The sequence below is a fragment of the Chenopodium album genome, chromosome 20 (genome assembly GCF_948465745.1).
Source record: "Chenopodium album chromosome 20, dcCheAlbu1.1, whole genome shotgun sequence".
NCBI lineage: Eukaryota > Viridiplantae > Streptophyta > Magnoliopsida > Caryophyllales > Amaranthaceae > Chenopodium > Chenopodium album.
Window position 1 is genome coordinate 12,942,223 of NC_137853.1, and position 15,182 is coordinate 12,957,404.

At 35.9% G+C, this 15,182-nt stretch overlaps 1 protein-coding gene across 1 annotated transcript; it reads right to left on the minus strand.

Annotated features, from left to right (window-relative positions):
- Window positions 1-12,786: 12,786 nt before the first annotated feature.
- On the minus strand, window positions 12,787-14,943 carry LOC145596818 (uncharacterized). Its single transcript, XM_081653013.1, has 4 exons — window positions 14,655-14,943; window positions 13,661-14,195; window positions 13,046-13,574; window positions 12,787-12,945 (listed from the first exon to the last, which is right to left on the minus strand). Exons 1-4 carry the CDS (start codon window positions 14,941-14,943, stop codon window positions 12,787-12,789), a joined length of 1,512 nt encoding a protein of 503 aa, XP_081509139.1.
- Between the last annotated feature and the right edge of the window lie 239 nt (window positions 14,944-15,182).

Consider the following 15,182-nt stretch of genomic DNA (forward strand, 5'->3'; position numbering starts at 1 on the left):
GGCACAAAAAGGTCCTTATATCATGTTTGGATTGTGAGGAGGGTCCTTTGACCAATTTCCGGCGTTGACTTTTTTATTTTCCGGCCAAAAAAAGTCACATCTAAGTTCTATTTTTTCTTTCTCTTCTTTTCCCTCTTTTTCCCTTATTAAACATAATTTGTGAAAACAATTAACACCAAAACTTCAATTGTAATCCCGTAAATTAAAATTGAATGCTTTTCAAAGTATAATTCAAGGCTAATCTTCCCACAATGAGAGAAAAAAGGGAAAAAAGGGAACTTAATAAGTCACATGCTTTACACGTGGCTTTTTTTGGCCGGAAAATAAAAAAGTCAACACCGAAAAATGGTCAAAGGACCCTCCTCACAACCCAAACATGATATAAGGACCTTTTGTGCAACTTTTTTTTATAAAAGGGCCTTTCTCACAAGGTCGACCACTTAAAAGGACCTTCCTCGCAAATTTTCCTTAATAAATTAATAAAATTAGTCATTCACTCATTCATTTACATTTTAATCATTTGATTTTTATTTATTAAGAAGATAAATTTACATTTTCTCATTCAGATGTCAAATGTAATCCTCTTTTAGGGAATGAAAAGAGTACAAAGTATAAACAAAACTTTATGAAGCTTCTATATGGGTTTCCTATGGCACTATCGTATTTTAATTTATTTGCTTTAATGACGTGTAGAATGAACGAGTCTTGTTAATGCTCTGCACGCAATTGTAAGCCTGTCGCATCATTGGACTTTTTATTTTTATTTTAATGCTTAAATAGCGCCTATATAAGTACACAATGCAATATGCTGGCAGTACTATCATATTATCATCAGTAGCTTGAGAATCAGAAACTAAGAACTGAATTAAGCAAGTTATATACGGGATACATTCACAATCACAAGTATGAGTAGTTGAGTACCTTTTGTCTTTTTTTCTTCTTCTTTTTTATTTTTTTAATAATAATATATAAACTTTTAAAAATTATGACAATTAATTGGTCATATGAATCTCTTTCGTTCCAGGTACTCTAAAATCCTAGACACATCTATATTCCTTCTGTCCCCAAATTTTCTTCAGGTTAGAATATTACACATATTAGAAGTTTTTAATTTTTAAAATTTTTGGTATATGTGTAAATAAAATCTATATCTATATTAGAATATTACTTAGGGTCTATTCGCTTCAGCTTAATTTCAGTTCAGCTTCAATCAATTCAGTTCAGTTCAATTCAGTTCAGTTCAGCTCCTAATTTCCTTCTCTCATAAAATATTCATTTAACCTCTATTCAGTTCATTTCAACTTCAATTAGTTTAGTTTAGTTCAGTTCAATCCAATTCAGTAAATGTGAACATACCCTTAGTATTTAAAAACTATAACTGAGAAATACACATGTCCCCATCTTGTTAGGCTTCTCTATCTTTTTCTTTACCCAAAGTACCACATATCTTCTTACATTATTAAATTTTTATTACACCATCTTTCTTTAATTCTTTCATCAAACTTATACTTCATCTTTCATACACACTTCATCCCTTCATCTTCATCTCTCCTCTTGATCAAATCAACCTTGCCATATTTTCTCTTTAATTTTAGCCCCTACCTTCTATTTAAACCTCCTTTTCAATTAAAGTTCCAAATTTTAACTTCTTTAATCATGTTTCTGATTACATATTATACCATATAATGACTTGTTGATATTTCCTCACTCATTTCTCAATGCAATTTTATATGAATAACCCGTGCATTACTAGGGCCACAAGGCTAATTGAATTTAAAATGTGTAAATGAATTCAATAAATACTAGACAATTATTATCAACGGATCTACTTGACTACCCATCCCTAAGTATATATGAGTGGGCTAAATCTGTTACTTTTTACCCAACCAAACCCGGGTCTATTTGTTGTGGGTTTTGAACAAATTTTGTGATCCGAAAATTTAACTCGAACCCATTTAATTTGTGGCTCAATCCCGAACCAAACCTGACACAACCTATTAACCCGTTTTAGTTGAGTTTTCTTTTCTTTTTTTTTTAAAAAAAAAAAAATACATTTATTGGAAATAGAAACTTAATTCTTTGATTGAGTTTGATCATCCATCTACCATTTCACATTTATTTCTCTTATCTTTATCTTTCTCAGATCCACACCAACCATTACCGTACCAAAACAAACCTATCGATCCGCACCAACTACATTCTCATAGGCTCATAGCTGCACCACCAACTACATAACCTACACCAATCGATGTCAGTTGGTGTTTAGTTTGAATTTTGTATAACCAATGTCCTGCACACTATATTATTAGAAAGTTGACATTTATTAGAAAGTTGACATAAATAATCCCGACTTGCAACAATTTTCCAAAACTAGAAAGTTGACATAAATAATCCCGACTTGCAACAATTTTCCAAAATTAATCCTAGTTTTGACTATTTTTAAATATTTCCAACTTATTATGTAAATGTTTTCTTAAAATATTCGAACTTTGTTTTTGTTATACATAATAGTCTCAAAGGGATTAACAAAAATAACATTACGCTACCTAGAATAATCAAAAGATGTTGATCATGCCTTGTCATTTTTAGCCACTATTCAAAGTACATGCAACATTAACAAAATAAATAAATTACGGTTTGATCTAGATACGAACCCGCAACCCCTGACAAATAAAGGTTATACACTTACCATCTCAACCAACTTTTATTAATGTTTTAAATTTCACATAATTAACTTTTTATATTCCTTTCAAATTAGAAAATAAATACATATGAGGTAAAAAAAAAAAAAAAACCGTAATATCCAAGGCAACGCCCGTATCACACACTAGCTATATAAACAGTTGAATATAATTATTAAATTAAAGAAGTACAAAGTACAAACTAGCAATTTGGGGTATTGCCCGAAATACATACTAGTTCATTACTTAAATTGATGAGACTATGTGTTTAAAATAACTTGTACATACAGTATGAAAATATTATGGTAGAGTAGGGTGTACCATATATATATGATATACAACTGGAAATACATTTCATATAAATAAAAGAACGACAAATTTAATTTTCTTTTATTTATATGTAATGTTTTTTTTCTTTATAAGAAATTTATATGTAATGCTCTTTATTTTATATGTAATGTTCATTTTATCCATTCATTCTCTATCTCTCTCTTTGATACACACACTTTCTCTCTCTCTCTCTCCCCTTTCCCTCTAACTTCTTCTTTCATTTTATTTCTTGATTTTTATAGCTTTTATGTGCTTAATTCATCACTCGCAAACACCTTTTTAAGTAGTACTAGGTAAGTAGATTTAACACTCTAAAATTTGAATTTCATAACCAAATATTTGAATTTTTCATAATTTGAGAAATAGGTATTTTTTTCATTTGGCTAAAGAATTTGCAATCGAGTGTTCTACTTGCTTGATTGCCACTATTAATTCAGTTTACTAAAGAGTCATACTCATATTATTATTTTTTTTTTAGTAAATGTAATAAACGAACTTAATAATAGTTGCGAAATTACACATACATAAATATGATCTTGGCCCTCCTCACTTAAAAATTATGTTCTGCCACTGACTTTTTGGCACTATCATTGTTGTTTATCATCTGCTTCTATGGGTTTGGGTAGTCGCATTTTTCCATTATTTATATATAATATTCTTTATTTTATATGTAATGTTCTTTTTCCAAAAGCTAATTTTCTTTTATTTCTATGTAATGTTCTTTTATTTATATGTAATGTTCTTTTTCAGAAAACATGATGTACTCGTTCTACGTTTGTTTGTAATGTATAATTAATAAATTATTATAACTACTATTTATCTATTTATTTATAAGTTATGCTCTTTTATTCATAGGTAATGTTCTTTTATTTAAAAGTTATGTTCTTTTATTTATAGGGTGATGTTCTTTCGAGTGTACCATGCGCATGATACAACCGCCCATACAAAACAATAATTGTGTACATTTTTTTTACAATTAGTGATAATTGAAAATTTGCAATTTCAAAGTATGTACTCCCTCTTTTTTTTTTTTTTTTGACAAGAAGATTAAAGATTTCATTTATGAAATAGCCAAACAGCACTTACAATCAATTTTTGAGAAATTTAAAATTCCAACAAAAATATATAAAACCCTAAAAAATAACATCGCAGAATCGATTGATAATAGCCTTAACAAAAAACTTCATCCAAAGCAATACAATCTGTGAGTTCGCTCTAATTCGGCATAAGATCTGCAGATGCATAATTATTAGGATGAATAATATAATTCCGTGGTCTTCTAAACTCCGGTAGAAATTGCGAAACCTTCGATCTTCATTCTTCAATAAACAAGTAATAAAAGCCTCTACCATGAACACCATCTTAAGGATGGTATCTTTTTATTGAAAGCAATTAAAGAGAAATTGGGGCTTTCCACCGGTAAAAACCAGTGGAAGCCCCTACAAAATTCACAAATTAAAATCAAGAATGAAGGAGATGAAGAGAAGTAGGGAAGGATTGAAGAAAAAATAAAGAAAAAACCCTAGCAAAAGAGGCTAGGAAAAAACCCTCCCAAGGGAAAACCCTAGAGGGAACAATCTCTCTCTCCTCTTTTTTTTAATAAGTGATTAAGTTTTCCTGGGCACATATGGTGATACAACTTTATAATAAAATATCTTTAATTTTCAATAAGTATAAATTATAATGATTAAAATTAATATTATATACATTGAGACATTGACATTTAAATACAATTTATATAGGAGATATAATAGAAAGTACGAGTAATAAAATATGGAGGGAGTATAACTAAAGAAAATAAGAGATATGTTTTTAAAATATCATTTATAATTTAATGACTATGCATTCTTTTTTGTTGCTAACAATATTTTTGGGACTTCTTCTATTGATGATTAATTTTCAAACCTAAAGAATATACCTAGTATTAATAAAGAATATGCTTTGTGGGTTTACTAAAAAAAAAAAAAAAAGAATTTGATTATGTTATTATTTATATTTAGCCATGATACATAAAAAATAAATAAATAAATAAATAAATAAATAATTCAAAGAACATTTCATTATTGCCAATTTGCCATGAGCATAATGTGACAAAAACAGTACATTATACTTACTTTTAAATTTAATGGACTTTTAAAATAGTATATCAAAAGATCTATATGTCCTTTACATTTTAAGAGATTGTTCTTTTCACACTATTTATATACTCGTATTTGAAAATGTCACTCCTTTGTGGCCTGGTACATATGCCTGTATGAACCATGAATTAGGAGTATTATTCAAATTCAACCTAATTCTTCCCTCGTATTTTTCGGCCTTTTTGTCGCAAGGTCGAGCGATTATCTTGTTGGATTGTTTGAACCTGCATAATTTAAATACAAATAAAGAGCAATTAGATACAAGATAACTATTACTAGTAAACTCTAAGGCCCCGTTCTCTTCACCTTAATTTTGCTGAACTGAAATTATTTTTACTGAACAGAAATTATTTTTACTGAACTTAAATTATTTTTACTGAACTCAAATTATTTTTGCTGAACTCAAATTATTTATACTGATTTTCTATTATAATTCTTCTTTAAGAAAACTGAATTTTACTGAACTGAACTTTTTTTTACTGAACTGAAATTAATTTTACTAAACTGAAATTAATTTTATTGAATATTATTGTTTTAAGGTGAAAACAGGGCCTAAATACTTCTTTTTAATTTTTGTTTGACTTCAGTTGTCACTATCATTTACTCTGTACCAATTTGCCTTAGTCGCATTAGAACAAGTGCGGTGGCAACACCAATAATGATTATAGTTAACGTAAGAGACAAGGATTATATTACCGGAGGATTAATTCAACAGTGTACTTTCCGGTCGTGAAGGGGTGTCCTTGACAAAAAAGGCAGACAGAATACGAGAGTTTCTGATGTTGCGCCTTAGGCGTTGTGGCCGAGTAGACGGTGGTGGTGATCCAAGGATCAGAGAAGCCACGGGTGGAAACACCCGCTGATTTATCACCATAGTAGCGTCATATTGTCTTCCGCTGCCAAATTCCTTATCTGCCATTATTTCGCAGTAGTTCACTTTCCTTCTAACACCCCTCAACCTCGATGTACCCGGTTTCGCAGCTTGCAAGTCAAGGATCGCTCGTGCCGCATGTAAAGGCTTCACCATGTTTTTATCTATGTTTTCATGAGTGAATTCTGGTTTGAGGTAATTTTGAGTGCATAATTGGGGTCGAATCAAATGCTACCTCAGATTGATCTACATGATGATTATAGATAAGAGAATTTTTGAGTAAATACAAGCAGGGTTTTTACGAAAACATATACAACTAATATTATGGAACATTTTTACGTACCGCGTACGTGCCTTTTTATGATGAGCATGAATAATATTTTATTCATTTGACACGTAATATGACGTTGAAGACAGTTGTTGATATGACGTTGAAGACAGTTGTTGGAAACGTTTGAATTATTAAAACCACACCGCAACTAATTATTTTCAAAGTAATTGGTATAATAGGGAAATGATTTTGACATATCCTAAATTGATTTTGGCACAAACAAACTTTATAAGTTTTTTGTTAAAAAAAAAGTTATTAAAAATCTTTGAATTAATTGATGACCAATTGATCAGATGTTTAATGAAAAAAACATTAAATATATTAATGAGAGAAAACATATTAGGGCTGTTCATATTTACTGAATTGAGCTGAACTGAACTGAACTGAACTGATTGAAGCTAAACTGAACTGAACTGAACTGAACTGAACTGAACTGAATTGAGCTGAAATGAATATTTTATGTGAGAGGGAAATTAAGAGCTGAAGTGAACTGAACTGAACTGAACTGAACTGATTGGAGCTGAAGTGAACTGAACTGAACTGAAATTAAGTAAATGTGAACAGGTCCTTAGTGGGGGTAAAAAAGTAAATACACATTTTTGTACACGTTTTTAAGGGTATATAGTTGGTAGCACACTATTCCTAAGAGTCATCTTCGACTTTTTATAAGATAGGGAAATGACTCCTCCAGTTTTTAATTTCAAAATGCATTACTTTGACTTTTGTACTATTTATAAACTATATGTTTGACTTAATTTCTTTTACATTATAAAATAACTGTATATCATTATAAAAAAAATAAATAATAAATGTATGTTATATCATTAGATTAGTCATAATGTCGGATTTCATAATCTAAATTTTGTTATAATTTTTTTTGATAGACAATTAAAGATATTAATAGACAATGTTATGTTTAGGAGTCATAATAATAATAATAATAATAATAATAATAATAATAATAATAATAATAATAATAATAATAACACACCATAATAAATTAATAATAATATAGACGTCCAGACAGTGGCGGATCCAGGATTTGGGGAATGGGGGTACGAAATTCGTTTAATAAAAAAACAAATTACAAAATAAAAAGTAATATGTGGAGCGTAATAATTTTTTCCTAACTAATAAATTTTGAGTTAATAAATAATTTTACTATTGTATATTTGTATTAATATTTGTGTGTACTATACACCCTATCTTCCGACACTAAGGCTTAAAATTAAGTAATAAAAATGTGAGGAGATTTTTTTTATCTAAGAGACCTGTTATTTGTAACAGTAGGTCTCTTTGATAAAAAGTACAAATCCTCTTGCGGAAAAAATAAACAATGTCACTTAAGAGACCTGTTTTTGTAACAGTAGCTCTCTTTGATCAAAAGTACTATTCAGAAACTCCTAAGCTTCTAGCATGGAAGGTATAAAAAAATAACCTAAGAGACCAAATTTTTACATAGGCGATCTCTTTAAATTAAACATAAAAAGGCGAGGCTGATTCGGTGATGCGGCGCAGTACCTAAGAGACCGCCTATTACATAAAGGCGGTCTCTAATCTTAACAGTATTTTTTTTTGGGCGGAATGGGGGTACAGCTGTAACTCTATGTACCCCCTGGATCTGCCAATGCGTCCAGACTCCAGACAAATCATATACGTAGTATTATGACTGCTTAAATCATAGAATAAAGTTGCAATAGCTTATGTGAAAAGTGGCGGAAGTCGTCGGAACGACGTGACAACTATAATGAAACGAATGAAGTTTATAAACTCCATAAGTTGATTAGGTTGATGCAAATATATGCAATACCATTATTGAAAGTTAGCATAAGATCAGAGAAGGAATATGTTACCGGTGAATTATTTCCGGTTGCGATGGGGTATCCTTGATGCAAATAGGCGCTGTGGTCGAGGAGACGGTGGTGGTGATGGGTTGGATCCAAGGATCAGCTGAGAAGCCGCGGGTGTAACCACCCGCTGATTTATCACCGTAGTAGCTGCCCCATATTGTCTGCTACCAAATTCCTTATCTGCCATTATTTCCCAGTAGTTCACTTTCCTTTTAACACCCCTCGACCTCGATGTACCCGGTTTCGCAGCTTGCAAGTCAAGGATCGCTCGAGCCGCATGTAAAGGCTTCACCATGCGTTTTGGTCAAAAAACTGATCAGCAGGTTCGACCTGGGTTACGATAATTACAGCTAGATCAAAATGATGAAATTAGCAAGATTAGAATCCACGAGAACGAAAAAGGGGAAAAGGGGAAGAAGACACAAGAGATGGTGACGCAGAAAACCCCAAGAATAAGGGTAAAAACTGCGGGTGGCTATGAGTCCACCAATCCACTAAGTAATCAAGTTTTACAGGTTACAATGTAGGTTGCAATTTAGCCATTTGAATAATAGATCTCTGATTGTACTTAATAATTATGGCTATAATATTTTGTGATGCCTTTCCTTATGGTCGTCTCTCCTCTTATATGCTTGGAAAACCTTCTGGGATCTCTTCAACGGCACTTCCTTACTGCTCCTAGGATTTCGGGATTGAGGGTTGAAGTTGTTCCTTCTTTTTCTCCATATTTCCTGGTCAAAGACTTCCTGGTTTGAACTGGTCTTCTCCAACGGCTAGGTTGTAGAAAATGGTTCCTATTTCCACGGGTAGAGGCTTTACTCAAAGATTCTGGAGAATATTCCTTGAGATTATGCTCAGCTTGTTTGGTTCCTGGACATCAACTTCGTAGCTATCTTTGACCTGTACTTCGTTTGACCTGTAACCTGTAACCTGACTACCTGTAGAACATAAGAATTCATAGGTGAAAATTTCAGCACAACAGTTAGCCCCCAGCTTGTCTCTTAGATGTTCCAGTGACTTCTATGAGGCAAGCTTCAAAGAATTTGTATTTTAAAAAGATAAAAATTCAGGGTATTATCTCAAAGATAATCTTTAGTCCGTTGCAAAAGATAAACACTCTTGAGAAGATAAATTCAAGCCATTAGACTCATTAAATGCGTTATAAATAGATAAACAAGAATCCTCCAACTACTTCTTCTCTTGCGATAAACACAATCTTAGAAAATCTAGGGTTTTTCTTTGCGAAAATTGGGGGAATAAGATCAACGAAGAGGTAGCGCAATTTAAGCTTGGATTCTGCTGTAGTTGAGTCAAACTTTGTCAATTTCTTCTGTCCTGGTAAGTAATTGAGTTCCTCTTCTCTCAATTTTGCTGTTTTCTTCGATTTTTCTTGCGAAAATTGTTTTCAATTATGGTAAAAATTAAGCATGTTGCTAAGAAAAAATGTCATAGACATACGAATAGGAACTTGAGAGTGAACCAAAATAAGATGGGGAAAGCTAATGAGGACAAAGCTAGCAAGGTTACGAAGGCCGATTTGGGAAAGCTGAAAGCAGCAGCTGGGTTCCCTGAATCTGCTGTGCTCATTGCGCCTGGACCAGATGATAGGCCATAGCTTTGCAACGATGATAACATCGTGTTCTATGAATACCCTTTTAGGCATGGTTTTACCTATCCTTTCTCTCACCTGGCTAGAAAAGTTCTTGAAACGTTTGATCTGAGCCCTGGGCAGCTTATGCCTGCGGTTTGGAATTTGATAGCAATTGTGAATGAGGCTACTGCTAAATGGGAGACTAGAGTGAATGCTGCTGACTTCGTGAGGTGTTATGAGTTAAGGAAAAAAGATCTTGACAGGGTCACAGTATACAAAAGAGCCTCATACAACCCTCCTCCCTTCCTTGGATATGAAACCCAAGACAGGTCATGGAAATCGAGGTTTTTCTTTGTGCTAAAGGATTCTCTAGGAGAATCAGGAAAGTGGATTAGGAGTGGCTGGCACAAAGATAAACTTCCTGTCTTAAGTGTGATGAGTTTTGGAGTGAGGTATATTAACTAAGTGTTTTGAATTTGTGCTTCTTTTTCAGATCTTCGTTTGGATATTATCAAACTAGAGGACGGTTCAGAATCTACTGTGAAGCTACTGTATCAGGTTCCTGAGAGGGCTCTTGGGACTCAGTGTGCTTCTGAGAAAGCTGTTGGTACTCACTCTGTTCCTTCTGCTACTACCACTAGTGCTACCATGACCTCAGGTATGGTTTAGCCGTCTTAGGTTTGTTCATTGTGTAACTTTGGGTGGTATGCTAAGGGTACTTGCTTACTTAGTTTTAACAGGGAAGGCTAGTATTATGTCACGTGAGGAATCACTTCAGCGTGTGAAGAGGGAGAGGGGTAGTGGTTCACTGGGAGGTTCTATTGATACTGCCGTCCATCAGGCCGAGGATAGTCCTTCTAGGACTTTATCTAACAGGGAGGCTGCTAAGACTCACCGCACTAGGTCCACTATTAGTCCTTTTGAAGCTGTGATTATCCCAGATACTTATGATGTCAGCTTTCCTCCTGATTTCCTATCTGAAGAGGGTTCTAACAATGGGATCTGGCCTGAAGCTCAGAAGCTCCTGTTCCCAGCAGCAGCTAAGCGTTTGGAAAATTTGGAGGGCTCTCTAGCTCTAGCTGATGGGCTCAACTGATTTTACAGGTTTGTCCTCTACGCTGGCTATGTTTGATTCTTTTCCTAACAGTTTTTGTGTTGACTTGGTGTGTTATGGGTGTGACAGGGCTTCCAAAATGTGTTGTACTCTAAGTATCATTTTGAGGGCTTGGAAAGGAAGTTGCTGGAGTCTGATAAAGCTAGAAAGGAACTGCAGCTCAGAGCAGATGCATCCCAGAAAAAGGTGGAAGATGCTAGCTTGCTGTTAGAGAACAAGCAGAAGCAGTTTGAGGAAGAGATGAAAAAGAAGGAGGAGGCTTTGAAAGCTAAGGATAGGGAGCTGAAGGAGAAGGATAAAGAAGTGGCGGATTTATACAAGAAGTTTTTCCAGCTTGAGGATGAGCTCAAGGATAAAGAGGCTGAGGTTACTCTGAAGATTAAGGCTTATATGGCTAACGGTTTCTTGCTGAAGAAATACGAGGGGGATGCAGGTACTCGGAAGCTCCGTCGGCTAGTTGATGACTACCTATCTGTTGGCTATATCAAGGACATGGTATCTGATGAGGCTGATCCTGGGGAACCTGAGGCTACAAAGTCTACTACTGAATCTTCTCCAGGTCATTAGATTGAGTCTCCTCCCAAGAGGGTTGGTGAAGATGAGCAGATGCCTGATGCTTGATTCATAATGTTCCTTGCTTTCTAAGTACTTTAGGTCTGTTATCAGAATAATCTTTAGTTCTCTAGGGCTTTTGTTTTACTTCGTTTGTGGAAACGGAGGTTTGAACTTTGGATCATTTTTTGCTAAGAAACTTTGAATGTTAATTCTTCTTTGGACAATTGTATGATACCTTAGCTTTGCTTTGATTTCTTTGACTTGCGAAAATGCTTGGTATTTTCTTGGTCTTTGTGAATATGCGGTGTCTGGCGCTTAGGCCCATCGTTGCTTTGTTCATTGAATTTGTACCTGCATCACAAGGGTTAGCCCTCCAATGCTTAAGTCAGTACCAGTTGTAGGAATTAAATGAATAAAGATAAGAATTATGAAGTTACTCTTGTTTTTTGCGTTGTCCTGCTGCTTCCCAGGTTTCTTTGGATACCTACTTGCATTTCTCTGTTTCGCACAACAACAGGTTAGAGCTCAACACCGACGACCCTCTGATGCTTAAGTTAGTACTAACCATTTTTTGGAGTTGAGAAAAAGAATATGTACAAGTGCTGCTTCTTTTTTTTTTTTTTTTTTTTTTTTTTTTTTTTTTTACGAATGAAAACTCTAGAAGTGATAAAGTTTCAGGTGTGTTGCGTTCCAGCTTCTGGGTACCAGCTTACCATTTGTTGTAGCTAACCTGTAGGCCCCTTTGCCGATGACTTCTACGATCTGGTATGGGCCTTCCCAGGTTGCCCCCAGCTAACCTGCATTGAGCTCTTGGGTATTTTGAAAGACTTTCCTCAAGACCCAATCTCCTACTTTGAACATCCTAACTTTAACATTCTTGTTGAAGCTTCTAGCTACCATCTATTGATAGGTGGCCATCCTTATGTATGTTAGGTCTCTTCGTTCTTCCACGGTATCTAGGTCATGTGACAGCTCTTCGTTGTTGCGCTCTGGTGTCATCAGACCGTATCTAACTGTTGGGGTGGTGATTTCAGTAGGTAGTACAGCTTCACATCCGTTGACTAATGAGAAAGGTGTGGTTCTGTTGGCCCAAAGGATTCTTGGCAGTTCCTCCGCCCATTTACCTTTCTTGTCTTTCAGCTTCTTTTTTAGGGACCCGATGATGACCTTGTTGCTGGATTCAGCTTGTCCATTTGCTTGAGGGTACTTGGGCGTCGAGGTGAAAAACGTGATATTCCATTTGTCGCAAAAATTTCTGGTTGGGGCACTTATGAATTGGGACCCGTTGTCGCACACTATTTCAGATGGTACTCCGAACCTGCAGATTATGTTAGTCCAGATAAAATTGATAACTTCTTTAATTTGTCTCTGACTTGCTGGAACGCATCTGCTTCAATCCACTTAGAAAAGTAATCTGTTAGAGCTAACATATAGACCTTTTGGCCTGGTGCAACAGGTAGTTTACCTACTATGTCCATACCCCACTTCATGAAAGGCCAGGGTGTTAAAGTAGGATGCAGAGGCATAGAGGGTTTGTGGGTGATACCTGAATGTCGTTGACAGCTATCGCACTTGCGTACATACCTGTGAGCATCTTCTCGCAGACTTGGCCAATAGTATCCATATATATGCTAGTATCCTGTTGGATAGGGTTCTTCCAGCTAAATGGGCTCCACACTCTCCATCATGAAAAGCTTTCAGGATTTGCTCGTAGCCATCTTCTTTTATGCAGCGCTGTAGGATATCTCTGGTGGATTTTTTGAATAGGACACCTTGTATAATTGTGTATCTGCTGGCTTTAAACCTTAGTGCCCTTGCTTCCGCTTTGTTTTCTAGTTGTATGTCATGCTCTAGATAGTCGAGTATGGGCTGCATCCAACTGGTTGGGTTGGTAACAGGTGCAACAAAGTTGGGTTCTTCAGGTTCGATCTTAACAGTTTGGCTTTGAGTAGGGGTGGACGTTTCCAGGTTGTCTAGGTCTGGTTTTACAGGTTCTGGAGCGCTAGGTTTAGGTGATGGTTGGCTGTGTCCACGGCAGGAGCTGGCAGATGGATCAGAGGGATGGAAGAGAATTTGGATTTTCCTAAGGTTGATCCCAGGTTGGCCAGAGCATCTGCTTGTGTGTTTTTATCCCTAGGTATTTGCTTTATGGTGAAGGTTGGGAACTTGGTTGCTAGGGATTTAGCGAAGTCTAGGTACAAAACCATTTTGGAGTCTTTGGCTGTGAATTCGCCATTCATTTGGCTTGCTACCAGGAGGAAGTCGCAGAATACCTGCAAGTTAGTAACACCTAGGTCCTTCGCGAGGTTCATACCTGCAATCAAAGCTTCATATTCTACTTCATTGTTAGTAGCTATGAAATTACAACAAATAGCTTGTACCATCATGTCCCCCTGTGGCGACTTCAGCACTACGCCAAGACCTGCACCTCGAAAGTTAGAAGAACCATCAACATAAAGTGTCCAGGTACCTGGGTTAAGGACTTGGTTGATTTGCTCAGATTCTAAGGCTGCCTGTTGTTCAAGATCAGGGCTGAAGTCAGCCACAAAGTCGGCTAGTGCTTGCGATTTGATAGCTGTTCTTGGTTCGTATGTGATGCCAAATCCACTAAGCTCGATTGCCCACTTGCTCATTCGACCTGTTAATTCTGGTCTGCACAAAACAGCCTTCACTGGATAGTTAGTTTTCACCACTATGGGGTGAGTTTCAAAATAGTGGCGAAGTTTCCTGCTAGCTACAATCAGTGCTAATACCAGTTTTTCAAGAGAGGAGTATCTGGTTTAAGCACTGAGGAGAGTTTTACTGACATAATAAATAGGTAACTGCTGGCTTTCAGCTTCCCTTGCTAGGACAGCACTAACAGCTTGGGTGCTGACTGCGAGGTAAAGCTGCAAAGACTCTCCGTCAGCAGGTTTAGACAACAATGGTGGCGTCATTAAATAGTGTTTGAGGTCCTGTAGGGCCTTCTCGTGATCATCAGACCAAATAAAGCCTTTATTTTTCTTAAGGGCGTTATAAAACAAGTGACATTTATCTGATGATCTCGAGATAAACCTATTTAATGCAGCTACTCTACATGTTAATTTTTGTACCTCTTTCAGGTTTCTAGGCTATTGAATATCAATTACAGCACGTACCTGGTCTGGGCTAGCTTTGATTCCTCGTTGAGTGACTATGTAGCCCAGAAACTTACCTGCAGCTACACTGAATGAGCATTTGGATGGGTTCAGCTTCATCTTGTACTTCCGGAGGATGCCGAAAGCTTCTTCTAGATGGCTCACATGATCAGCTGCTTTCTTGGACTTGACTAACATATCGTCGATGTAGACTTCCATGGTGTCCCCCAGCTGGTCTTTGAACATTCTGTTAACTAGCCTTTGATAGGTTGAACCTGCGTTCTTCAGACCGAATGGCATAACTTTGTAGCAATAGATTCCTTTATCTGTCATGAAAGTTGTTTTCTCCTGGTCCTCCGGGTGCATCAGTATCTAGTTGTAGCCGGAATATGCGTCCATGAAGGTGAGGAGCTCGTGGCCAGCTGTTGCATCTACCATTGAGTCTATGTGAGGGAGAGGGAACGGGTCTTTGGGGCATGCTTTGTTTAGATCTGTGAAGTCGATGCAGACTCTCCAGGTTCCATTCTTCTTGCTGACAACAACCACGTTAGCTAGCCAATCTGGATATTTGACCTCCCTTATCTTCCCGGTATCTAGCAGCTTCT

Excerpts from the sequence above, each read along its gene's own strand:
- LOC145596818 (XM_081653013.1), bottom strand. The coding sequence starts at position 14,943 with ATGCACCCGGAGGACCAGGAGAAAACAACTTTCATGACAGATAAAGGA. Across the intron at positions 13,575-13,660 it reads AAAGACTCCAAAATGGTTTT|ATGCTCTGGCCAACCTGGGA; the intron begins GTACCTAGACTT and ends ACACACAAGCAG. Across the intron at positions 12,946-13,045 it reads CTGCGAGAAGATGCTCACAG|TGGGGTATGGACATAGTAGG; the intron begins GTATGTACGCAA and ends CCTTTCATGAAG.